General features: G+C 43.5%; 1 protein-coding gene across 35 annotated transcripts in view; it reads right to left on the bottom strand.

Annotated features, from left to right (window-relative positions):
• Positions 1-27818, bottom strand: part of LOC144734361 (IgGFc-binding protein-like) — a 149977-nt gene that overhangs the window by 119119 nt on the left and 3040 nt on the right. For all 35 annotated transcript variants that reach the window (XM_078616468.1, XM_078616471.1, XM_078616479.1 and 32 more), the window contains exons 3-20: positions 20544-20690; positions 18379-18632; positions 17265-17349; positions 15797-15940; positions 13001-13162; positions 9646-9740; positions 8172-8256; positions 6520-6567; positions 5270-5517; positions 4836-5010; positions 4459-4570; positions 4047-4144; positions 3711-3887; positions 2950-3152; positions 2085-2229; positions 1722-1754; positions 919-1166; positions 239-413 (exon numbers count right to left, since the gene is read on the bottom strand). In XM_078616468.1, the coding sequence (XP_078472594.1) occupies positions 239-413; positions 919-1166; positions 1722-1754; positions 2085-2229; positions 2950-3152; positions 3711-3887; positions 4047-4144; positions 4459-4570; positions 4836-5010; positions 5270-5517; positions 6520-6567; positions 8172-8256; positions 9646-9740; positions 13001-13162; positions 15797-15940; positions 17265-17349; positions 18379-18632; positions 20544-20690 (2634 nt within the window). The remainder of the gene's footprint in view (positions 1-238; positions 414-918; positions 1167-1721; positions 1755-2084; positions 2230-2949; positions 3153-3710; positions 3888-4046; positions 4145-4458; positions 4571-4835; positions 5011-5269; positions 5518-6519; positions 6568-8171; positions 8257-9645; positions 9741-13000; positions 13163-15796; positions 15941-17264; positions 17350-18378; positions 18633-20543; positions 20691-27818) is intronic.

Here is a 27818-nt window from a genome sequence, read left to right as displayed (position 1 = left end):
TTCCTCACTTGGCTAACTCCTCATCTGTGCTGCGAACAGCTGCCTCTCCAGGCTGTTATGTTGTCCTTGCTCAGCTGCGCTGTCGACATCCATGCATTCGTCCATTCGCCACGCTTATAAAAGGCCCTGTTCATACTCTCCTAACTGTAACCCCCGTGTCAACAACAATGACATGTTTTTTATTCTACATTGTCCAGTCAGCTGCTTATTGTGTTATTCTCCCAGGAGATCAACTCACCGCAGATTCCGCACAGTTGCCCCGCGTATTCTCCAGGCACGACTATCTCCACATGGTGGTTCCCATCAAACCGAACAACCAGATTGAAATTGGTCTCGAGCACAACGTAGGATCCACTCAGTTGGATGTACACCCCGGACATGAGGAACGGTGGAGTCACGCGCAGCCCATCCACCTGTAAACAAAACACAGAGCATTTTATGTAGAGACCTCGCCGGAGGATCAATAATGCACAGTGCATTATCGTAAACTAAATATATTGTTTATTAGGCATATTTTATCCACTATTTTTTTTTACATCAGCATATTTCCTTCGAGGAATTATGGCATAAACATATATATATATTCGTTTATTCACAAACGAGTGAGAAAAATGAGGCGACACGCCACGGCTGCGTACAGCATTTCAACAATACAAGATACAAACATAAAGGTGGAAAAAGCGAAGGTAGCATCTTTCAAGCATCAGGCGACACCGTGGACATTGTTAAATGCGGAGTAAAACTTGTTTAAAAGGGAAGTCGCTTCAGGACAATACAATGAATAAATCACGATGAGGAACAATATGGTTATTGAGATATCACTCGAAGAGACAGTGTTGTGCCTTGTAGTGATGGCTCTTGGATGGCACGCACCGACTCTGTGCAAATAACAATTCAAGTGTGAAGTGAAACCCTCACCAGCACCCGGCGTCCTTTGGCCAAGGTGAACCTGTGGCCATAGACATCCACGTGGACCTCCTTGACGTAAGACACGGCCGTGCTGCCGCCCCGGAACTCATTTGTTGTCTCCACGTTGAAGTGGGGCAGGGTGGAGCTCTGGTTGCAAGGGATGGCTGCCGTGTAGCTGCACTCGCCCATGAAGTGGTGCGTCGTCTTGTCGAAAGTGATGTAGTGAGGGTCTCCAGTGATCACGCAGTCGCCAGGCGCTGAATAAAGAGAAAAGGATTATTTTCGAATTAACCGGAAATTATTTTTGAGACATTTTTGCCTTTGGCATGTAAATATTAAGCTTTGAAAAAATATGCACCCGTGAATATCCATGTGTTTTTATAATCAGAGTTAAAGTGTATAATTTCTTAAACGAGTGGGTGGTGCTCATTGCCATTTAACACTTCGAAGTCAACCTCATATTGTAAAAACACAATACGGTGAATAATTTACAAGACATTTTGTCAATCCATTCATGAATGAAAGTCTCCCTACACCATGTCGATCATACGCAGTTTTTTTCTAATTAAACTTAACTACGCTGGTCACTGGGGGTTGGTGAAGTGTGGGTCCAGGATTGGTTCAAATATGAATTGCCATTGAAGTTAGTCATGGGCAGGAATTTTACTTATGTCACTGGGTCCAAATTGAAATGTGATATTCACTGCACCATGTCATCCCCTTGTAGTGTGTGGGATGTGTTAGCGTAGTGTTTGATGTGTTAATGTAGTGCGATGTATTTAGTTAACATGCTCATGATGCAACTTTCTTACGTTTTGGCGGGGTTGTTGGTGGCACTGTTGGCCCTGTTTCGACGCCAATGAAAAAAGAGAACAGATTAGTACCAAGTGCATCTGACAAAACTAAATTAGATTCTTTAAAGTGTCTCCCTGCACCAATCCTGCTTAATGACAAAAACTATTTCTAAAAGGAAGAATCTCAGAGGTCACACGGAGGCCTTAGGGCAGAGTGTTCCAGATCTGAGGACCAAGGACCAAACAAGCCCGAGCTCCAAAGAGTTGTTGATGACAACGTGGCCTCCAGAGAGACATGGTGTGAAACATGAATATGAAGAGCGCAACTACGATGGAACTTTTGAAAAAAGCAGAATTCGCAAACTGCAGTGAGTGGTTCACCTGAGCCATGGCAGCCCAGGATGCCGTCCTCCACACCGCAGGTCTCGTCGTCCTCACAGACCCAGGCCCCACAGTTCACATTGCCAGGATTGACACAGATGCAGCGCTGGCTGCAGTCCTGCGACTCAAACCAGCTCTCCCCGATCTGAGACACACAACACGCACGCGTTACCTCCATTGCACTCTCTAACGCAGACCACACTGTCATAAAGTAATCTCTGAACCAGTCCTCAGCTCATTTTCACCAGTTCTCGTGGAGCAGGGCGATGAAGAGTGGTTAAACAATCTCCATGCTTGACACGGTGATATACACAGCATGGAGATGCCTTCATTATATTAATATATATTTTAAAACATATATTTTGTATAATTCCGATTAGATCCATATTCCTGAACCCATTGCCTGTTTACAGTAGGTTAAATGGGTTGCTTTAAGATTTCAGGAATTTGCACAAAAAGATACCTGTACTCATCAATGCTTGGGAACGAGAAGAAATGGTCAAACAAAACGTTTATTATGGTGTATTAAAATTTACAAATAAAATTTGTAATAAAAAGACTTGAAAAACGATTAAATAAAGATGACAAATAAAGAATGCAAACATCTCATATTGCTTATTCCCAAATTAATTTGAGATCGCAGTAATAAGTGAGATTTTCACTTACATTTTCAGTCAGGAATATTACTGGGCCGTCACTTCAGTGATGCTGTATTATAAAATATGGGAGTGACGGTGCAGTGACATCACCAGAACTCTTATGACTGTGACTTTTAACTTGTTGGGCAGTATAGAACACAGGAATATAATATAAATCTACATGTGCAGAACTGTAAACTTTTTCTTTGTAATTTTTCTTAGCTTACCGGATGGTAGTGGCCATTGTTATCCAGGCAACCGCACTGCTCTGTGGGGACACACTTGTCCCCAGAGAGGACAAAGCCGTCGTCACAGACACAGCCCTCCGCACATTGCTGGTTGCAGCCACCCGGGGGATTTGCGTTGCTGCAGGTGGCCGGGCACGGTGGGGCACAGCTCTCATAGTGGCTGCCAGGTTCACACGGGAATGCTGTGGGTGCCACACACAACAATAATCTTTAATAATCTTTGATTTCCAATGGTGCTGAAATACTTCAGAAACTCAAAACACCTTCAATCACATGTTATCTCAAACATTTGGAGGGGACCGGATATTGGCAGCTGTCTCTGTGCAGCACAAAGTGACTGAGCACCAGCCCGTCATGGGAATTAGTCTTCCAGTAAGGGGCAATGTTGTTATGTGTCATCCAGATTGAGTAATTGGCAGCTAATTTTACAAAGTTGCCAAGTTTGGACCACGACATCAGCACACAACGGCCTACTCTGCTTAATGTCAGGGAATCTGTAGCGTTCAATGTAAAGTGAACCAAGTATGGTTAATACACCCTCACTATTAACAATGCGTCTGATGCTATGGACAGCCCGAGTTAGGATTGCATTTCACTTATTATATTCAAACTGCATCGTTTATTTAGGCCACCATAGATTAGCATACTTACAATGACACGTCCATCAAATCACATCAGAATCAAATTTCATGGCTGGGTAATCAGCGTGGCGGTGACATCACAGTGGGCGGTGCACTCACGGCAGAAGGTGTTGTTCCTCCAGGTGACGATGACCCCAGCTTGGGCGCACTGGTCGGCGTAGGCCTGCAAGGCCTGGCACAGTGAGCCGTGGTCCCCATCCGTGGCACACAGGTCGAACACGCAGTTGTCGAAGAGGCCTTGTGGAGGCAGAACCGCGTGGCACTCCTTGAAAGCTCCTGCTCGCAGCGAGAAATACGATATCAGTGTTAGCGGTATTGGCACATCACTCCTCTTTAACACAAGTGGCTTTTAAGAATAACGAACTATTACCGTATTCCATTACGGTAATTTGATGAAGCAGCGGTGCAATGGTTTGTGCACTGTGCAATACTTACCCTCAGGGTCAGTGATTATGCCACAGAACGCATCCGATTCATACAGGTTCTTGTCATTCTCATCACATGGAGGTATTTCCCCGGTATCATCTTGGCAACTGTCAACAAACGACACGTAGGTTAACGTCAACGAGTTTCAAACAGAAAACATCACCAGAAACAATCACATTACCATCATCATCATGAAGATAACTCACTGTAGCCCGAACAGCTGACACAAATACAGCATCAGTGGTACAGCAGTCAGATCTAATGTGAGCTTGGGACTCATGTTTCACATTTCTTGTCTATTTGGAGCTCCAATGGCTTTTAATACCAATGCCGTCCACGTGTATTACCCAGAGACTTTTGCAACGGCACTGTTGTAATGAGCGGACACGCATGGAGATAATTCAGAAGAACGGATCCTCACTCATCATCAGAACTGTTGAACACTCTCCAGCTGTTTCCCAGCTCGCTTGATGAGGCCGCTGCTGACCCATCCGGCTTCAGATTGTCATCTGAGCCATCTCCATTAAAGTTCCCTGTAAAACAACACAAATCGTTCCATTAGTAGTTGCAATTCAGATGTTTTACGTGAAAAACGGCACTTGTTCGATGAAATGCCTATTTAACTTTTCCATTTTTGTTAGAATTCGTGGCTAATAATGCTCAATGGTCCTCACTGCTGCTCCTCTTTGGCTGAATTCTTTGCATATTCTGTCAACTGCAATCACATTGATATTTTATGAATTCTACAGTTTAAAGTCAGTTGCTTATTGTGTCACTTCTCTCAGCAGATCAACTCACCGCAGATGCCGCACAGTTCCCCCGTGTATTCTCCAGGCACGAATATCTCTACATGGTGGTTCCCATCAAACCGAACAACCAGATTGAAATCGGTCTCGAGCACAACGTAGGATCCACTCAGTTGGATGTACACCCCCGAAATGAAGAACGGAGGAGTCAAACGCAGCCCATCCACCTGCACAACAGAGGTGACACAATTGACACAGTCGATATGATATTCTACCGCAATTACATTTAAATGCGTGACGTGAGGACATAGGACACGGCGTCACCGCATCATCTGCAAGCGTCACGTTCATTGTGTGTGTGACGTCACAGCCTTGGGTTTTACAGCTCAGCAACAAACTGGCACCTGCTGAGCGGGACCGGCTAGCTTGGAGGGTCTCGGTCCTGCAATGTAAAAACAAGAGGCACTGTGCAAGCGCAGGCCTCACCAGCACCCGGCGCCCTTGGCCCAAGGTGATTCTGTGGCCGTAGACCTCCACGTGGACCTCCTTGACGTAAGACACGGCCGTGCTGCCGCCACGGTGCTCGTTGGTCGTCTCCACGTTGAAGTGGGGCAGGGTGGAGCTCTGGTTGCACGGGATGGACGCGGTGTAGGTGCACGTGCCCATGAAGTCGTGGGCGACCCCGTCAAATGTCAAGTAATGAGGGTCTCCGCAAATGCTGCAGTGTCCTGGTTCTGAAAGTTACGAACATCATTGCATAATACAAGTGATGGTGGTAAATGTTACCAGCACGTACATATATGCTGGTAATTGGCAGCAGGCTTTGCTGGCTTTCCATCAACTTTAACATCGCACTTTTCCCAGAAGTATATAAACATGTAATTTATTAAAATATGACACCTATTTTGATTCAGCACCTTTAAAACCTTTACATAAGACTTCCATGAGAAAAAAGTTTAAAAAATATGAAAGTTTTCCATTTTTCCGTCGAATTATGTGGGTCAAAAGTTTCAGATTAAAATTGGACTTTTTTATCACTGGATATATCAAACAGATATTTTTACAATTAAATACTGCTATTACTCATAATACTTAGTTCATGACATCTGTTATGATACTACTGTAGTATGATGGCCGGGATGGTATGACCGTGCACATCACGTCTCAGTCATGTCTCTCGGGTGACATGGCACTGTGCAACATCAATAAAGCCACAATAGTATTTATGTGCGTATGTTGAACTTCTTTCACACTGTACGTCGCTAATTTTGTTAATCGGAGCCGCGGAAGTGTAAGGTTGCATGGATAAATATTTAAAAAAACATAACTTGCCCTTTATCAATGCACTGCTGGATGAAGGCCTCCCCTAGGCCATGTTAGTGAAATGAACTTGAATGAACTTGAACTAGTAATGTGGGTTTAACCATATTTCACCACGCTGGTCAGTGCCGATTGGTGAAGGGTGGGGAGGGGGGTTGTGGGGGCAGGACCAGTTCAAGCATCACTCGCCACTGATATTAGCCGTGGACAGGAATCAAACCGAGGTGACCCCTGTTCATAGTGCAATGCGCTGGTCACTGTCCCACCACAATACTGTAATATACAGCAGTGATGAAACGTTGTAGAAATATAAATATAGCGACTTGACACTGGAAACCAGTACAGCACAAAGCCTCAAACCGATGAGGTGTTAAGGTCATCCCTGACGAACCGCGCACTCCACTGCAAATTCTCACTTGGAGGTGGTGGCGTAGGTGGTGGCGTTGGTGCCGGCGTTGTTGGAGCTTCGGTTCATGAAATAAAGACAATGGGACGTTACTCGTCAACCGATGCACCCGACATTCATTCATGAGAGCACTCTTTAATTATTTACACGCCTTTAGATATTTATTTAACTCACTGTCTGTTGTATCCTCAAATCTTGTAACTCAATTTTTACATACTTACCAATGTGCTATCGACTGCAAACTTGGTATACTTATGTCATACTGATGACAATACTATATTCTATCATTAAAAAATAAATATTTTTAAACAATCTTTTTTATGTTATGTTTCGGCTTGGGTCTAATTGTCCACGCTCAACTCACGTTGGCTGTAAATCACCGCGGCCCCTTACTTTGTGGCAAGCTTCGGGGCCACTTCCTGGAGTCGTGGAGTTCTGCCATCACTAGTTCGGTACATTTACGCGCTCAAATTTCACGACCGTGCATTAAAGGTTCGAGTGCGACTCGGGAAGCTCGGAGCCTCGCTCGGAGTTCCCCAGAAAGCTCAAGAAGCTCGCCAAAAATGTGTGTCTACAGGTTCTTCTTGAAGGTGGAAGGAGACTGGATGCTGCTGCGTATGTGAAGGGGGGTAGAGTTACAGATGGAGGGAACTGCTGCAGAGTGAGCAGTGACGCTGGGTCTTACAGGAGGCCATGCAACGAGTACGGTGATAGAGGGACGCCACCTTTTGCTTGAACCGTGCAGATACGGGGAGCGAGCGCGGTGATTTTTAGCAAAGTAGAGAAATCTGTGCCACCACTCCCCATGCCGAGGGCAGGGCACGGTAGATCGTTTCGTAGTATTTGTAATTTGTTGATGCTCTTGGCGGATGCCCAAGTGAGTAGAGGGCATTGCAACAATTGTGATGGGAACCTATGATACAGCAGGCGAGGGTGTTATCTGTGCCAATTGAGGGCATGGGACGGATGTGCCAAAGAGCTGTGAGATGGCAATTGCATGCTTTGGTTATGTCGTGCACACTATGCAGTTGTAGAAAACTGCCATTTTGAGAGCACATCATAAGAGCCTTTTGTCAATCGTGAGCCTGCAGTGCCATGGTAGAACTAATGCCACTGTGTGAGCAAACACATCTCCAATACAGGACATACGCATGCTCATTCACAGGGAATTTGCCAGTTTATAATCGTATGAGTAGCCTCTAAAAAATGTACAATTTAACTTTACACACAACCACTCAGGATATGGCTGTAATTGGAAAAATGAGGGGTTTTCGGAGTAGAGTGACATCTTTTGCATCGTGATTAATCAATGTATGTTGAACTTTTCCACCGTATGTAGCCAATCGTGCTAATCGGAGGTGCGGGGGAAATGCAGGTGAAACATTATCTCTCGCGTTTGTAGAGGTGGTCCGTGTGTGCATCGATGACCAAAAGAGTGCAGCAACAAATACAAGGCACACATTTAGATAGGAAAACCTGTTTCTACATTACCAACAGTGTCGTATCAAAAAGATGAGGCATCACAAATACAGCTATAAATATGTATCTAGAGACACGCAACCAATGTGTCCTGTGCTGTAATCATGGAATTCAAACTCGAATGCACATCTCAATTAGGCTGGTTTTATATGAATACTGCCACAACGACAACCTCATATTTACCTGTAGGCTCACAGACTGAGACGCAGACGCTGTCCACGGCAATATCGCTCTCAGGTGTCTCCCCACGCACTCCTTCGATGGCAAACTGCACAAAAATACAAAGCAATGTCACGTATTATTAGTGCACGTCTGACTTGAGCATTTAATGATCGTGTTGTTTGTTGGAGTGGAAACCACTCGTATTTATGCGACGCTTTGGTGGGAACATCAAGGGACCAGTGCCGGGTGATTCCCACTGCCACTGGTCCCAATCGCGATGCGGCTGTTTGAGGGAATACGATGCCCAATGGGATCATCAATTGAATTGCGAATTTATGGTGTTTTCTAGGCATCTAACAATTGCCCACAGTAACTATACGAATATTTACAATTTATGGTCGTGCTTTGATTACAATAATGAATGACTTTCTATATATATATACACATTAGCATTTAGGTTTATGTAAATAAACAGTTGATTCTCACATGCATGATTTAATGCGTGCATCATTACTTTAATTATATTTTCTGTGGGGAATATCCAGAGCATGGAATCTGGCGGCGATTCTCTGAACAACTGCTAGGCTATCAAAGAATCCCCATTCAACTCCATGGCGGTTGTCCTGTCTCCATTGGAATAGCCTAAGAATCACCCCTTCATTTAAAGTAGACGCAGGAATCAGCAATTTAATTAATGGGGATTCTCTAACTGTGCAGCCCAGGAAGTGTCCGTAGAATTCCAATTAATATGATTGGAACTCGCAGGAACACAAATGCATATTTAATGCATAAACGAAGGTAATATAATTTTAAAATATATGAAGTGGGTTAATACCCATGGACTAAAAAAATCTAAGTTGCATCATAATTTGTTTAATAAACTGATACGGTTGAAAATATTGGCACTTAGTTGCGATGTATGACACGAGATCTCTTGAAATGCACACAACTCATTAATAACGCAACTTTATTTTCAAAAGTGTTCGGTTTCATGAAATGTGAAGATAAATAAATAATAAAACGTGCGTGCATCTTTGTATGCATGCATGTTGAACTGCGTAGCCAATCGTGCTAATCGGAGGTGCAGGGGAAGGACAACAAACTAAACACAAAAACCAGAAACCATTTACAGGGTTTCTGAATGTTTAAACACTTCTAATTAATTGCACAATTTTTAAATGAATCAGGGGTTTGCACAACGTTTGATTTAATTCAGCTGTATTCAACCCAAAGTGTTCAACACCAGCCCAAGCTTGATTTGAATAAAGGGTGGTGCAGTGTTCAAATAAATAGCTGTGCACACAGTGGGGAATCGTAAACAATTAAAAGTGCATTCTAATTGAGTCGTAATCTTTACACCTTGTCAATTGGTATTACAAATTTGCACCTCGCCAAATACAACTGCATATCTTTCAAATCACATATATAATCGGCGGTGATTCAAATACAGTAGACACACATACAGAACTACACTGCATGTAAGGGATTCTCTTACTTGAACATTTCCAGACTCAGGGTACATGACTTGAGCTAAAATCCATTGTTCTCCCTGGTTTCCCTGAACAGTCCACACGGGTTGTCCATTGATAGCTGCGGTCAGTGTAAGTGACACAGAAGGTTTGTTACACGGCTGGAAGCGGAGCATATCGGTGTGCAACTGACACAAATACACAAAGTTACATGGAGATAAAACCAGTCACCATTAAAACCATCATCCCCATTAAAACCACCATCTCCACTAAAAACATCATCCCAATTAAAACCATAATCCCTATTAAAGCCATCATCTCTATTAAAACCATCATCCCCATTAAAACCACCATCTCCACTAAAAACATCATCCCAATTAAAACTATCATCCCTATTAAAGCCATCATCTCTATTAAAACCATCATCCCCATTAAAGCCATGATTCCCATTCAAACCATCATCCCCACTAAAACCATAGTCCCCATTAAAACCATCCACATTAAAACCATCATCCCCATTAAAACCACCATCCCTATTAAAGCCATCATCTCTATTAAAACCATCATCCCCATTAAAACCACCATCTCCACTAAAAACATCATCCCAATTAAAACTATCATCCCTATTAAAAACATCATCTCTATTAAAACCATCATCCCCATTAAAGCCATCATTCCCATTCAAACCATCATCCCCATTAAAACCATCCACATTAAAACCATCATCCCCATTAAATATTCTTAGGTTTTTTCGGTAAAGTCACGTAGGTAAAACATCAAAATTAATGAAAATAAAATAAAATAAAAACAAAAATCACGACGTTTCGGAGGCAACACAAGTCTCCGTCATCAGGTGGGACCGTCACAGCCAGATTAGCTGCATCAAGTGAGGCAATGATTCAAGATGTAATCCCTTAAAAGCGAGTTGAGGGGGGAGGAGAGGGAGGGGGGAGCTCATCAGAATATGGTAGCCAATGAATGGAACGTATCGGGAGGGAGGGGGGCGGGGCCAAAAGGGTGGGCGACGGCGTGGAAGCGATTGTGCGCAAGCGACAAACTACTGCACACGCCAACACAATGGACAGAGAGGGGGAGGGGAGGTCTGATACACATGATAGACAAAAGAACGAAAATGCCCATGTTTATACCAATGCTGGCTGAACAATGAAGAGAGTACTGTTAAAAAATAACTGGGGATGTTAACACTCGGTAAAGTAAAGTAAAATAGTGCCTGTCAGATAAGATGGTCCAAAAAATTGTAATTAAGTCTTTTTTGCGTGGTTGATAACATCTTTCCAATGATTACTAAGTTTGTACCCATCATCACGGTTGAAATTATGTCTGTGTTTGTATATTTGTATACGGCTACCATCAAAGGTTTGTACACGAAGCCATACAAATATACAAACACAGACATAATTTAAACCGTGATGATGGGTACAAACTTAGTAATCATTGGAAAGATGCTATCAACCACGCAAAACAGACTTAATTACAATTTTTTGGACCATCTTATCTGACAGGCACTATTTTACTTTACTTTACCGAGTGTTAACATCCCCAGTTATTTTTTAACAGTACTCTCTTCATTGTTCAGCCAGCATTGGTGGGCATTTTCGTTCTTTTGTCTATCATGTGTATCAGACCTCCCCTCCCCCTCTCTGTCCATTGTGTTGGCGTGTGCAGTAGTTTGTCGCTTGCGCACAATCGCTTCCACGCCGTCGCCCACCCTTTTGGCCCCGCCCCCCCTCCCTCCCGATACGTTCCATTCATTGGCTACCATATTCTGATGAGCTCCCCCCTCCCTCTCCTCCCCCCTCAACTCGCTTTTAAGGGATTACATCTTGAATCATTGCCTCACTTGATGCAGCTAATCTGGCTGTGACGGTCCCACCTGATGATTGAGACTTGTGTTGCCTCCGAAACGTCGTGATTTTGTTTTTTATTTTATTTTATTTTCATTAATTTTGATGTTTTACCTACGTGACTTTACCGAAAAAACCTAAGAATATGATTCCTTGCAGTCACGAAAAGCTTCAAATCTAGAATTAATCCCCATTAAAACCACCATCTCCACTAAAAACATCATCCCAATTAAAACTATCATCCCTATTAAAGCCATCATCTCTATTAAAACCATTATCCCTATTAAAGCCATAATTCTCATTAAAATCATCATCCCCATTAAAACTATAGTTCCCATTAAAACCATCCATGTTAAAACTATCATCCCCATTAAACCATCATCTCTATTAAAACCATCATCCCCATTAAAACCATCATCTGCATTAAAACCATCACCCCCATTCAAACCATTATCCCTATTAAAGCCATAATTCTCATTAAAATCATCATCCCCATTAAAACTATAGTCCCCATTAAACCATTTTCATTAATATCATGGGACCTCCTTTGCCAGTACCAAAATATAAGAATAAGTTTTCCCCTTTTATCTGGCAACAAAACAAGTGTTAAGTTGTTAAAACACCAAACTGAAACCTTTTTACAAGGAATCATGTTTGCATTAACCACAATAATTGTGGTCAAAATGCAAAAAAAGAAAAAAACATACGCTGATAAAATATGCATTGTCTTTGAAACTGATTGGTCCACACCAGAGACAGCTTTCTTTGGAGCCTCGTCTCAAACGGTGTTGGACCAGAGGACGTCCTCTGTCTCTGTTGTGGGCCACTCAGTTTCAAGGACAATGCAAATATTATCAGAGTGTGTTTTTTGTCTGCATTTTGACCACAAGTATTGTGGTTAATGCAGACATGATTCCTTGTAAAAGGTGTCAGTTTAGTGTTTTAACAACTTAACACTTGTTTTGTTGCCAGATAAAAGGGGAAAAACTTATTCTCATTTTCATTCAGCCATCATCCCCATTACAACCAACATCCACCATTAAAACCATCATCCCCATTAAAACCATCGTCACCATTCAAACCATTGTCCGTTAAAAACCCCATCCCTAATAAAACCATCATAGTAATGGAAAAAATGGTGTGAAAATGCACCACCATACTTATGTATACATTCCCGTATTAACAGGTTCGCATTGGCTGACATGTACACTCAAGTGTTCAAGACAGTAATGTGATATGGTCTGTGCATACACATGTACTTGCAGTAGTGTGTAGAGCAACATTTAATATTTGCGATACGAACGATAATTTTATATAAAGACTTATACATGATCTTAGTTACTACCTTTTCATCTGGACACAACGCCTACTAAATATTGGCTTTAAAGCAACCCTAAGTTGGCAATATGGCCTTTCATCAAATTGAAATTAAAAAAGTGCATATCTTCAGTTACATCATGACTGGTCAACTACTGGCAAAGCCTGACAACTGTAGTGGAGATAAAAGCCTCTGTACCTTTGTTGATGTAAACGTTGATGGCCATGTTCTCTGCTGACCCATACAGGAAGTAGTGGAAGCTCAGGACGAGGCACCCAGAGGAGGGGAGAGCCGGACTCTCCAGCAGCAGCGCCGCTCCAGGGTCATTGAACTCAGAGTCCAGCAGCAGGTAATTCCCAACTACACACAGCAGAGTTAACACAGTGGTCCACACACACACTGCTGTATTCACTAACACAGTGGTCCACACACACTGCTGTATTCACTAACCAGAGGCGTAGCTAGGATATTTTGCGCCCGGGGACGAACTATAAAATTGGCGCCTCCCCCCCCCCCCCGTTTAATCACATTTTCCTATTACATCAAATAAGGAATAACAATTTAAATTGTAATGAAACATTGTATTTAAAGAAGCAAATTTATAGAAATTATATTACATGGCTCACTCAGTCACTGTCGTAGACTGGTTGACATAGTCTACAAAAGATTAATTTTTCTTGATTTCACTGTCGCAAACTGGTCAATCACGTAATCAAAATCAGATTTTTCCAATGTTTTTCTTTCAACGCTAAGAAGAGCAAGATCGCTGAGACGATCTTGTCCCATTGAAGCACGCAAATACGACAAAATAAGTTTCAATTTGTTGAACGACCGTTCACAGCTTGCAATTGAAACTGCTATTGTTAATAAAATTTGCAGTGAAATTCGTAAATTCGGAAATACGTCGTCTCCATAAAACACAATAAAACCAAGAAGATCCAAAGGAGTTTCTGGTAGAACTTCATTCCGGTTACTGAGCAGCATTTTGGAATCTCCAATTTCTGTGAAAAGTTCGTGGCCATTTGTGTCGGTGTCATAGAAATTTCCAAAATCTGTGCAATTTCGACGAATTGCATCGACATCTGTGTCGGATAGAAGAGTTTTGACGTCCAGCAGAAATCCAAATTTTGTGTTCAGGTCTTTTAGTCGTAAAAACCGTGTTGACATCTCCTGTTGAAGTCAATTAAATACACTCTTCATAACGCGCACAATTTCTTCTTCTGCTGAAAGTCCTGCATCTTTTGCCAGTTCTCCTGGCATCTTCCGACGTCGCCTAATTCTTGTCCACATCGATCCCCCAGGCTGTGCATCTTGTTTTGGCGTTTTCTACAGCAACTTGGCTCAAATCATCACGAAGCTTGACAAATTCATTCTCCAAAGATTCAAGATCAGTTGCTGCTTGCTTGAAATTCATAATAGGATCCTGTAAGCACTTCTGAACACGATCAATTTTTCCAAGAATGACATTCCATAAATGTAATAAAACTATGAAGTTAAAATTTAATACGCATGCCTGTGTAGTGAGTTACACCTGTAACTGATCTGCATCACTTCTGGTTTCAGGCGTCATAGTTACGTCCTCCGATAATTTGTCTAGCAGCCCTACTAGTTCATCCAGTCCTTCATAGATAGCTTTAACAGCTTCTGATCGTGCACTCCAGCGTGTTTCAGACTCCCGCTTTACTGTGATGGGCACAGATTTTTTTAACTCTTCTCAACGAATTGTTGAACGAGAGAAAAACAAATATATACTTTCAACTGTTCCAAAAAATGTGACAAGTGGATCCTGTTTAGCTGAGTATACTCCTGCTAAGTTTAAGCTGTGGTTGTCACAGTTGACAAACAATGCTCTGATTTTTGTCACATATTCGTTGTTGAACCCCGGATATATGCCCAGTCATCACAGCAGCATTGTCATAACATTGTACCCGACAGTCGGCTAGAGGTATGTTGTCAGATTTCAGTCTCTCGACGATGACTCTTTCTAGGCTTGCTGCATATTTTGCATGTATCTCGATATAACCTAAAAATTATTCTTTGATAGTTACTTTTTTAGTTTGAAAATCCACATCCACAAATCTTATGACCTGAGAAAGCTGTTCCCGATGTCCTAGATCAGGAGTTGAGTCAAGTAAGATACCGTAGTACTTGTTTTTCCTGATATCACTCAACAATTGGTTCTTTACAGTCGACGTAAGTATGTGGATAAATTCATTCTGGATTTCCGGTGACAAATAAGAAACTGATCCCGGATTTTCTCCTGTGTGCTGTACGTGTTTTGCTAACAATGGGTCATACTGAGAAACGAGTTTGATCAGCGCAAGAAAGTTTCCAACATTTTTATCCTCATCCGCATTCAAATTTTCCGCGTACCAAAATGTAATTACATGACATGTAGGCTGTGTGGCGGGATATATAAACTTTTAGGTTGAGGTGTAGATTTGTGCAGTAGTTTCAGGCTGCCGCGCCCGCCGCAATAAGTTACAATGTAACGTTGTAAGCCTCATTTTGGCGTCCCTTTACCTTGGCGCCCGGGGACATATGTACCCCCCTGCCCCCCCCTAGCTACGCCTCTGTCACTAACACAGTGTTCCACACACACACTGTTATATTCACTAACACAGTGGTCCACACACACACTGCTGTATTCACTCACACAGTGACCCACACACACTGCTGTATTCACTAACACAGTGATCCACACACTCCGCTGTATTCACTAACACAGTGATCCACACACACTCCGCTGTATTCACTAACACAGTGATCCACACACACACTGGTGTATTCAATAACACAGTGATCCACACACACACTGCTGTATTCACTAACACAGTGATCCACACATTCTGCTGTATTCACTAACACCGTGATCCACACACACTGCTGTATTCACTAATTCAGTGATCGAGACTCACATTATACTGGGTGTGGGTTTCAATGCCAGGAGCTCCATTGGAGGCTGTGATCCATGCGAGGCTGTAAGATACTCACAGCCAGGCCGAGAGAAGTCATCGTCAGGACCAGTGTTCTCAGTGTTTGTGGGACCAGTCCAATGCTCCCAGCCATAGTCCCCTCCGCTGTTCTCCCAGCCACAGACGTCCCCCGGTTCATCAAAATCACATCCGCTCACACACTCTGTGGGGTGAAAACATGAATACATACATTTTAATATATGGGTAAATTACTGCACATTTAAATTACACACAAGATACAAGCAGAATATATTTTCTGCATTTCCTGGTGAGTCGTAAGTTAGTAACTTATCAATGGATGGCTGTAGTGCAAGAATATCGATGCCACTGGAATTTAAAATCATTTAGTCACAGCTCAGTTGGGTCAGAACATTGTTGCAGTGCCACTTCTAGGGTGCGATTCATGAACTGGGCAGAGTTTCCAGCAGCGCACAGTTCTTCATTCAGTACAATGGAGTATAAATCTTAGCCTGCTCAGTGTCTGATAACCAATCATAGTTTAGGGGAGGAGCAAGAGGAATCCACCACAGCATCGTGACATCCGATGGTACAATCCCCACTCAGCCACCCAATCAGGATCCAACAGGCACTGCGTTATTAATCCCGCTACTCGAGCTCGATTCCCGTTCACGAAAAAAACATCAGTAAGTAATATCTGAACCAGTTAGAGCTTATCTAAATCCACTGCTGGATCAGAGCCTTCCCACACCGTGTGGGTTGTGAGGGATTTTTCTTTACCATACTTCCCCACCAGAACCGGCCCTAGACCTTTGGGGGCCCTAAGCAAAATTTGGTTGGAGGCTCCTTTGATGTATGATTTTTTTCACCCACTAGCTAGCAGTGACTCTAGGGGGCCCTCTGCTGGCCACGGGGCCCTTTGCAATTGCAAGGGTCGCTTCGTGGCTGGGCCGGCTCTGTTCCCCACCCAGGTCAGCGTGGATTGAAGGTAGCCATAGGGCCCTATAGCCCTATTGCAACCTGTCGGTGCGTGGGAGTCACCCATCAAAGTGATATCCAGGCTCAAGCCTGCTTAGCAGGTGAGGTTTGACGAGCTCGGGAGCTTTCTGGGTGTTTGGTCGCTTAACCACAACCAACAGTTACGGCTCAAACGACCAATCAGTCGCACTAATTCATCACGTAGGCTTTCGCGACCAATATCATCCATAAGAGGTTTTACGCGATCTAACCGAAAAAATCTCTATTACGCACTAATTAACGTTTGTGGTCCTGAACCAGTAGTGAAAATTCCACTTTCCTCTGGCGGGGACCAGTTCCATAAGACAATCACTGGTGACTTCTCACCAAGTTGGGGTTCTTCGGCGGCACTCCAGAGGGATGATGGAGATGGCGTGCTGTGCTCTCTGATTGGGATTTTAACTCCCAATCTGACAATGAGACCCTCAACTGAGCCTAAAATCTGTTTCATGGTGTGGATGTTTAATAGTTAATGAACGTAAAATGATAAAACAGAATTCATTTAATCTTACCAAAACAATTTCCCTCAACCACGGAAATGTCATCCAGGCCTATATCACTCAATCTTAATGCTCCTCGAAGTCCCTCCAGGATAACCTGCAGATAGAGTAGATATTGAGTCAGACACAGGCGGTAGATTGACGATGGCTACGCCCAGCCCGTGACGCTGGGCACTGCCGTGACGCGGCGACGCCATCAGAAATAGTGTTTGTCTGCTTCGAATTTTTTTAAATGAAAATATTTGTTTCAATTTTTATATATTTTTTTTAATTGGTTTTTCTAGAGCACGTGTGAAACACAAAGCGTACGTGTGAAGTATGTCCCTAAAAATGAATTGCGTAACTGTGAATTTGCACTGTGGGTGGGGGGGTCAAGTTACTCGAGGGACGCCTGTACTTTACAGTGAATAGTTTTCAGATAAATTAATAACGAGAAGAATGTACGGTAATGTTGATTCACAAAGGAATAACTGTATTGTATACATGCATGGATGTGAAATGGAAAGAATAAAGGATGGTCATATTTATATTCTTTGGGTCTTTCGGTAAAGTCACGTAGATAGGTTCAAATTAATTAAAAAATAAAAATAAAAACACGACGTACCGATCACAACACAAGCGATCATCATCAGGAGTAAAAATAGAGGGAAAGCTGCTGAGGCAGACAGTTTTAAAGGTTTAAAATGGGTGTAGCCCAAGGGTCTAGTGATGTTAATGTGAGAGATTAGCAGGTTAATGTAAGATTGCTGATCTCCGCCACGTCGAGGTCGGCGCACGGAGGTGGCTATGTTGGTGTAAAAATGTTTTTAACCTGTTAAATTAACTAAAATTATTCATAACAACATACACGGGTACAACTTTGGAGAAAGATATTAAATTTCCAAGGTTGTTGGAAAACAATAAGTCAACAGCAATTGAAAGAGCAGAAATGTATTGAAGAGGGTACGCTCAGATACAATTACTGCAAGATGCATTGAGAACAAAGTAAGATTGGGAATTAGCAGACAGGCAATATCAAAATAACATTTACGGAAGATTTTCTGCAAAGTGGAAGAATAACGAGCAAAAATAGCTATAGGAATCAGGCCCTTAGTGTGCATTTCTGGAAAGATTAGGGGCCACTGACCTGGGTGTCTGGCTTGGCCTGGATGGTGACGGTTCCCTGCAGCCAGGCGCTGCTCTGCTGCCCCTCCTCAAGCCACACGCGTCTCTCTACGCCGTCCTCCAGCACGTGCACGTTCAGTGTCATAAGTTCATCGCCGTACATGTGGTACCAGAAGCTCAGGCACACGTTCTGGTTGGTGTTGATGCTGGGGCTCAGGAGCCTCACTCCTCCCCCAGCTCCCACGGACGCAGAGTCCAGGTAGAGGTAGAAGGAGGCTGAAACGAACCGGCATCCCGTGCCGTCAATTTACACCAATAACAAGCAGCACGAGCAGGGCCGGCCAATAGGTTCCTCGGGGCCTGGCGCAGAATGTTTTGTGGGGCCCCCTAATTCAAGCCACGGTGGCGAGATGTTAACTACTTGGCCTGATATACAGGAGGTCGTGGGTTTAATCCTGACCGTGACGCCTGTATATTTGGGGTTTGCATGTTCTCCTGTGGTCACGTGGATTTTTTTTCCGGGTTCTCCGGTTTTCCCCTCCACATTTAGAAACATGCACTTAGAGTAAATTTCTACGTGATAAGTCACTTCGTTGAGTTATCATGTGTGGCCAGGTCACTTCTGAAAAATAGCAATATAACTTAGTGGGCCTTACCTTCTCAAATAAAAAATAGTTTAGTTTAAATTGCCATTGGCTGAAGGGGTGTTCTTTAATTATATTGTTTACCAATTATAATGCAGTTTTGCTTATTGGTGTCATGTCATGAGATTAAAACATTTACATTCCCAAATGCCACAGAAAGTTATGCACCACTCTGGTTTTACAACAGCTTGTGGGTGATATCGCTAACCTAGAGTACCTTGGTCAATTGCCTCTTAGGCAGTGTATGGGTGCGGCACATTCTCATTCAGCCGAATATTGACAATGTTTGCCACATGATGAAGCAAAAATATCGTAACACAGAGTGGAGAATATGACACTTAAAGTGAAAGATTTAAATATTTGGTGTTTTTGCAGAAGTCATGACAGTAGTTGTGCAAATGCCAAGATGTTGCCTTTCGCGACAATAAAGCAAATTCCCAGGCAATGTTCTCTTGCTGTTTTGATCAAGACACGAAGCTGACCCAGCAAATTTACAATTGCGTGGAATTTTACGATCTCGTGTTTTCACTTCAAACAAACACGAGATACAACATGCAAGGCCCAAGTGTTTCCTAACATTTCATCTGGATAAAACTGGAGTTTGAAAAATTATGTAAACAAGTTGAACTTTTATATGGAAATGAATTTGAAATAACTTGGTTGAAACTAAAGATACATTTAGTTCAACAACAGGGCACATCCAGGTGTTCTTATCTACGAATCAAAGTCCAGGCTTAGCTGCAAGGTACACACGGAACAAACACGCTTGGATGGGCGAGATTTGTTAAAACGCACTGGGCGGCACATGTTTTAAATGTGATGCAGATGTAATTCTGTATGTACACTAAAAAAGTGACTGTTCAATTTGTTTCTGTATATACAACTGAAAAGTGTGTTACGCTCAACAGAAGAAGTAAAAAGCTGTAGATAGTTCTGTAAAACTGAATAGGTAACAATCTCCGAGGTAAAGACTCAACACAGAGTGCTCGTAACAGATGGTTTTGTCATTGAATTTTGTAGGTTTGTTCCCCCAGTGTTGTCTCGATTGTACTACTGACGTCACGTCACGAGACAACTCGTCCATTCATATCTCCTGCAGAGCAGTGTGACCCTTCGTGTTCGAGGACGGCCCACAGAAGCGGCTATCAAAGAGCTACCTCAGAGATCCCTTAAAGTGACCTCCAGACCACACGCAGGAGAGGGCAGCACTTCCCACTTGCTCTGCATGAGAGTTATGTCCATTGCATGGCGGCCAAACCAAATGTTTAATTCTCAGAGCTGGAATTTGTTGCCAAATTAAGCGCGATTCAATTGAACGTAATGTGTTTTTATGTGCGCAGTCATTGGTAACAATACTGAGGTCATCAACTCACTAAGACTGGAGAAGCAGGTTAATCACAGGCAGCGGCCTGGACTCAAACCTTGGCCAGCACCTTATCGAGCTGTGCTACCCGAGGCCTCTGACTTCTGAGCCACCTGGCCACCAGATTATATTTTATGTTTATCTTCTAAGCAACCATTTTACAATGTGAGTGCTGCTTACATCCGGTGGTGTGGTCCCCAGGCGGACCGGTGCTGGGGTTGGGGGTTGCTCCCGAGTTCCTGATCCAGTCTCCGGCATCATCTCCTGACTGAGTCCAGCCGCACAGCGGGAGCCCCTCGTCATCAAAGCTGCAGCCGAGACGCGCGTCTGTAAAAAAAACAATGCCCACACCCAGCACGAAACATTTCTAAGTTTGTTTAAAATTCACAGAATCATGCTTTCCTTTATTGGGCATCGTATAAAGCTTCAGCATATTGCCACTGATAAATTGACAATGTTCTTCAATGTTACTGCTGGGCTATTTATCTGCATAACCAGCTTTAAGACATATCAGTTTTACTTATCAACCCCCCCCCCCCACCAATTTAAGCTCACAGACTTCTAACTATAAGTTGTATGCTGTTGCCACAGAAGCACCCAGCTCGGTAATCATTCCTGTACAAGAAAGGAACTAGCATGAGTGATAACACTATGTAACATAATTTTTGTACCTGGGTAGTAAGTGTTATTTCCTATTTGCTTATGCCTAAAAAGAATAGAAAATGGCTATTATTCCCCACAAACTTTGCTTTTGTGACCAGGACAGTGATATTTTGAAATGTACCTATTTTCCAGAACATTCTAGATAGATTCAGTGCTGAGTAAACTTGGCTAAGGGCAGAGTGGGTTTTGGTATCACTCGCCACCGATATTAGCCATGGCCAGGAATCTAACTTAGATGGTATGGTTCATTGCGCAGCATGCTGACCAATGTGCCAACCTCTGTGAAGTATAATGAGCAGTACAATGATAATATGAAAATAAAATATTATTATAGAACCAACATGATGCAGCAGCAGCAGCGGAATTTGAGTAACCAGGTAGGCTCTGTTCAGAGATGAGTACGTGTATTGCATTCAATACAGACTGCACAGAAAGCTTATTATTTGGTTCTTTCGGTTAAGTCACGTCTAAAGATAAAATAATAAATTAAATTAAATAATAGAATACGACGTTTCGATTGCAACACAAGCAATCATCATCAGGTATAATGAAATAGCACCATAAAATCTAACCAGAAAACTATAGACAGACATATTAGCAGACAGATATCACCAAGATACATAGAGAGAGCAACACAGGTAACAGAGAGAGGTGATCGTCTCTGTGGGGTGGCCTTAAATAGACAGAGGAGGGCGGACGCAGAGAGAGGGAGGGGGGTTAGAGAAAAAATTTGCATATCAATGAGTGGACAACAAAACGTGGTGCTGCAAGTGCGATGACACGGCAAGCAAGCCTGAAAATCAGGAGAAGGACACACTAAAATTAAATAAACTAGTAAAATATCGAAATGTAATGTAATACAACACAGAGGGTCGGTCAACACACAATTAACGCATAGCCTGGTTGATTACGTATTTCAAAGATTGCTAAGTTAGAATTTAAGTGTGAACATTCCAAAGAGAGGACTACTTGTTCTCTCTGCCTGTGTCCTCTCTTTGGAATGTTCACACTTAAATTCTAACTTAGCAATCTTTGAAATACGTAATCAACCAGGCTATGCGTTAATTGTGTGTTGACCGACCCTCTGTGTTGTATTACATTACATTTCGATATTTTACTAGGTTATTTAATTTTAGTGTGTCCTTCTGATTTTCAGGCTTGCTTGCCGTGTCATCGCACTTGCAGCACCACGTTTTGTTGTCCACTCATTGATATGCAAATTTTTTCTCTAACCCCCCTCCCTCTCTCTGCGTCCGCCCTCCTCTGTCTATTTAAGGCCACCCCACAGAGACGATCACCTCTCTCTGTTACCTGTGTTGCTCTCTCTATGTATCTTGGTGATATCTGTCTGCTAATATGTCTGTCTATAGTTTTCTGGTTAGATTTTATGTCGCTATTTCATTATACCTGATGATGATTGCTTGTGTTGCAATCGAAACGTCGTATTCTATTATTTAATTTAATTTATTATTTTATCTTTAGACGTGACTTAACCGAAAGAACCAAATAATAATTCCTGCAGTCACGAAAGTTCTAAAATTAAGATTGCACAGAAAGCCTTGACTGGGCTTTGGGCCAGGCCGCTGAATTCATGGCAGTTCGCTGAGGAGGCTTTGAGCTCGACTACGGGTTGTTTTTTCACTCGGGTCACGCTGCGCAGGCATTGAGCAACTGGAACGTGCTGGCAGCGGCTTCATCAGGAGATGCTTTCTACACCAGACAGGTGTATTTTCAGCCCATGCGGCTTCCTGACAATTAAAACGAAAATTAATTTACGGCCCACTGAGCTAGATAGCTTGTTTTCAGAATCGACCTGGCCACAAATGATAGATCAACAAAGTGGCTTTTGTGGGAAAATTATAGCAGCCATATACTCAAAAACGCATGTTTATAAATGTGAAAGGAAGGACCAGAGACCCGGAGTTAAATTCACGCGAACCATGGAGAGAAAAAGACATGCAAACTTAATATATACAGCAGGCGTCAGGGTCAGGGTCGAACCCACGATTTCCTACATACCAGGCAAGGGCATTAACATCTCACCACCGAATGGTCTGGCCGGGCCCAGCTCTGGCTTAGGATAACACCTTTCCTGTGCCCTCCACTTAATTATCAGTGAAGCCACCTGCGGTGTCGCCTTGAGAGGCGAGGGGGAAACTCAAGGACTCATGAAACCCCACTCCTGGGCTCAGCAGTGGAGCGAGTGGCTCGCAATCAGAAGGTTGTGAGTTCACATCCTGGTTGGGGGGGTTGTGGGGGGGAGACTCAGCCAATCATCCCCTCAGGATCTACAAAATGAGCACGACTTTGTGGAGAAGTCAATAGTGGTGTCTGATTGTTGAATACTCGTCATGGGAATGAGGAATTTCCGTATCTGACTAAAAACTATAAACAGGAGGTGAGCACTGCCTCAATATTCATTTGACGAGCAGCAGGGAGATCAGTTTGACTTGGTCTAAAAGGAGCTCTTCTTGGCCATTTACTTGTAGACTGCGTTCCAGAGTGCAACGAAACTTCAAAATGCACTAAAAACAGATTTTGAAATACCCCACCATTAACACCAGGGAGATGGGAAGAGTGCAAGGTTTCCTTTTATCCATTGCGCTTGGTTAACCGTTAACAAGGACACGCATGGAGACTCTCGCCTGTCGTCAAGGGAATCAAGAACACAGAAGGCAGTTCTTCAGCATGAAGTCGTAAAACGCAGTCATGTCCAAACGGCATCTTTTCAACCACGACGTCGGCAACTTTGCGAAACACAATTGCAGCAAAAGTAAAAAAACCCACGTCGTGTGGCCAGTAACTCGAATGTTTGGATACACGGTGAAAACTCACGTAGTTTTTTTCACAGGTCAGGTTTCCAAACGCGCTTCATCGTTGCTTTTTCAATTACATTTTAGTTTGTGTATATTTGTAAATCATTCTACATCATACAATTTGTACGTTTTTCACGAATATTTTTCCTTAATGATGAATCTTCCCGTGTTTTACCCCAGAACTACCCTGTGCAGAAAGATGTGTTTTGTTTCTATGGGATCCCATCTGGCTACAGAACATAGTGATTTCCTACTCCTCTACCTTGTACCTCCCGTCTGACATCATACCTGACTCCAAGATCCAGCTCGGTGACATCAACATACACGTACGTTGAACGTATTTCGCACCGTATGTAGTTTACTGTGCTAATGGGATATGCGGGGGGGAAGGAGAGCAAACTTAATACAAAAATAGAGGATTTTATTGTGGGTTAGATCGCGTAAATATATAAATGTGTCGTTAAACATTTATATATTGACGCGATCTAACCCCAAACAAATCCTCTATTATGGATGATATTGGTCGGGAAAGCCGACGTGTTAAACTAAACAAAAAAAAAGAAATTAGTTTTCAATTGAGATTGAAAAGTGCGTATCTCCCAGTGGTTTCCTAATATCAGAAGGAAGAGCGTTCCAGACGGCCGCATCAGCGCACTTGAAAGCGTGCGATGCGGTGACCTTCTTTGCTTGACGGTTAATCAGAAGCCGCTGCTGCTGTGAAGATGACCGGAGTTTGCGTGATGGTGGTTTATGCTACTTGACGAGATCAGCAAGTTATTGTGGTTCATTTGTTGCAAGCACTTTGTGTGCAGTCAACGGTCAGCGTCGTGGCATCGCAGCAGCGTGGCCTTGTACCGGCATGCAAACGCGCACGATTTGCACTGTAGCCCCCATACTCTCGTACCCCGGCTGCGTTTACCGCTCGCCTTGACCTGGTGACGGCAGGGGAAGGGCGCGTGCAGGCCCGATGGCCCAGGGAGCATTCATGTTGGTGACATTAATGGCGGTGATGTTCGCCGACGAGGTGTTTTTATTTCAATCGGCGATGAATGGATGAACTTTGTCAAGCGTGGCGGTGATGGTCACTGCAACCAAATACCGATGCGCTGATCGTGACGATTGACAACGCAGGCTAAAATGATTTTGCGATGTTTGAGACTGCAGTTTACTAAATAAGATCACAAGTGGTAAGTTGCGATTGCGTATTTGTCCTATATATAAAACACATTTTATAACCTTTATAATTCTTAGGAGTAATAAAATGACACTCTCCTCACATCAACACGTATATATGTTTGCTGCCATAGTCATAGCAGGGATAGAAGAGCATATATAAAATCCACAGACTAAGACTGACTGAAATAAAATAAATATGCTATCTCAGCACAGACTGGTGCTGGCCAGCATGCGGTGTGCGGTGCCTGGCCTATGCATGGATTCTTCTGTATGAGGAATGCACGAAACTCGAGAGCGCGGTGCAGGTGCCTTGGATGTCCTGCGGTCCACGTCACGGGGCGAGGTCCCCCTGGTAGTGGCCGCGATGTGTTGACGTGACGGCTTTCACGCGTACCCCATTATCTCGGTGCGGTTGCATTTTGGACCCAGCAAATGTACCAGATTGTGCAAGTGTTGTCTCTGCATGCCATAACATCCGAGATAAGATTGGCCGTTGTAATGTAGATGTTGAAATCGTCGAGTGAACCGGCCACGGGAAGCCGTTTCTATTCCAGTAATTTGTCACGGTTGACGCTGCTTAGTTTAAGATAAATTGCCGCTGCGACTGATCATTAAATTGATGAATTGATTAAAAAAGGCGGAGCGCATTTTGCGAAATGTGACTGCATCTCGAGCTACTGTACAGAAGCGGCAGGCGTATCCATTTCGTAGGGAGAGGCAGGCAGTCAGGCAGAGGATTCATGAGAGGTAGGAGAGTGTGTGAAGCAGAGTAAAGTCAGATGAGAAGAGAGAGGTAGGAGAGTGTGTCAAGGGAAGTAGAGTGAGATGAGAGGAGAGAGATAGGATAGTGTGTGGGGGGAGTAGGGTAAGATGAGAGGGGACAGATAGGCAGCGGTGGGTTCAAGGAGGATCTTGGAGAAGGTGGAGGTGTCTGAGGATTGGGGTGGCGTGGTCTTCATTACGGGTGCCACCAGCAAGGAGTCTTGCGTGGATCTCTCCTGAAGAGCAATGTTCGTTAATGGCAATTGTCGGGAAAATGCTTTCAGCTGCTACTTAAACCCCACTGCAAATAGAGTATCATAAATTGTATTCGTAGTTACAACTCCTACAGCTGTGGAAACTGTCACATTTGGGCTTTCCCAGCAATCACTGTGCAGTAAACATGGATTGCCTCCAATATTTAGAGAGCGTCGTCATCGTCGCCACGGGATAATTGTGACAATGACGGAGGCAAGGAGGGAGCTGTTAGGCCATAAACCACAACTCGGACGTTAACCCAGGGATGCCAGGACTGTTCACTCCAACCTACCGGTGTGTCCCTTCAGACCCGTGCAGTATTCTTCTCGCAGAGGCCGCTCATGACTTTGAGTGCAACAGGACATTAAGAACAGGGGGTTAAAATGTCCATTGAATTACGTTGCCTGTTTTTGTGACGACGGTAAACTTGAACATCCTATAATGGAATTCCATAGCTCGTGCCCTGTCCATGTCAACAAACGTTGTTCAGTATTTTACGGAAAACATTTACGGGCATTACCTGTGACGGATTTTCATCGATCATCACTTTTTGTCTAGGACTGAATCGCCGTGAACGCACCCGATCTTGTCAGATCTCTGAAGCTAAGCAGGTGTTTAGCCTGGTTAGAACTCAAATGGGAGGCCGCCACGTGTTATTATTAGTGTTGGCCGCAAGGTGGCCAGAAGATGGCAATGTCGAGTAATGTCCGGCTTCCTTGCTGTGGTGTCGATTTACTCCAGATTTTCTGGTTTACTCCCTCAAATGAAACCACTCGTTCAATAAATTTTTCGAAGCATCCCATTGCAGGACGCTGCTGGAAATGAGTCTCAAGACTCGGGCTCTTCTGGGTTAATGAAGGACATTCTATTACAGCCACGTCGCTCATAGTGTCCAACTACGCGGTCACACGCTGCTCCGAGAACCTCTTTAAGGTGTATAATTAGCCCCTCGACATTGCTCTGTTGGGCCAATAAAATGCGTAGCACGTCGTGGGAGTTCAACACCACGCTGTGCAGATACTGGCACCGCCGTAACAATGCTGAATTTTCACTCTTGGCAAGGGACCATTAAACAGAGATGACCACCGCTCAGTGATCATTTGGAGATGGGGAAAATGATTGTGCAGCTCTACCATGGCGACTGTCCCCATGAACCTTACTCAGTGATTCCTCCACTCACGTTGAGGGCCCAGTCGCTTCTTCGCATCTGTACTGCCTTCGACCACCACACTGCAGCTCACAACACTTCGCTTTCGGCTTCTTTCCTCGCACTGCTCCACTTCGGAATTCCTTCTCATAGTTTATTTTTTCAATATCATATATCCAACCTTGCTCAAGTCAAGAGACGTGTGAACTCGAATCTATTACAACTCTGATAGTGGCAGCAAATAACGCAGTGGTAATTGTGGAGCGTCGAGTCATCAGCGCTTTGAAGTCTTATGTCACTGCGCCACCCTGGCGCCTGAGATGAAAATCAGCAGCTCGTATCAGAGCTTAAATATATAAACCGGCTTGTCGTGTGATATTAATTTTATGCCCCTGACTTATGAGACCACAATTGGACCATACAACCATTATAAAACAACAACAAAACATAAAAACACGTTGGTGGTTATTTAATTATCTGCACAGGGGGCCTGTTTGCACTAGCAGGCATGGGACACATCACGACGTTGCATGGCTGCAGGGAGCGATGACACGCATGTGTGGGAAATTTGAATTAATTTCATATCCCGTGTGAGTAGTGCAATTAAACACGAACCTGTGTTGTTAACGGCGTTCC

This window comes from Lampetra planeri, chromosome 51 (genome assembly GCF_965212315.1).
Source record: "Lampetra planeri chromosome 51, kcLamPlan1.2.h2, whole genome shotgun sequence".
NCBI classification, from domain to species: domain Eukaryota; kingdom Metazoa; phylum Chordata; class Hyperoartia; order Petromyzontiformes; family Petromyzontidae; genus Lampetra; species Lampetra planeri.
Note: the sequence above shows the minus strand (reverse complement) of the source record. Positions and strands in the feature narration are given on the sequence as shown.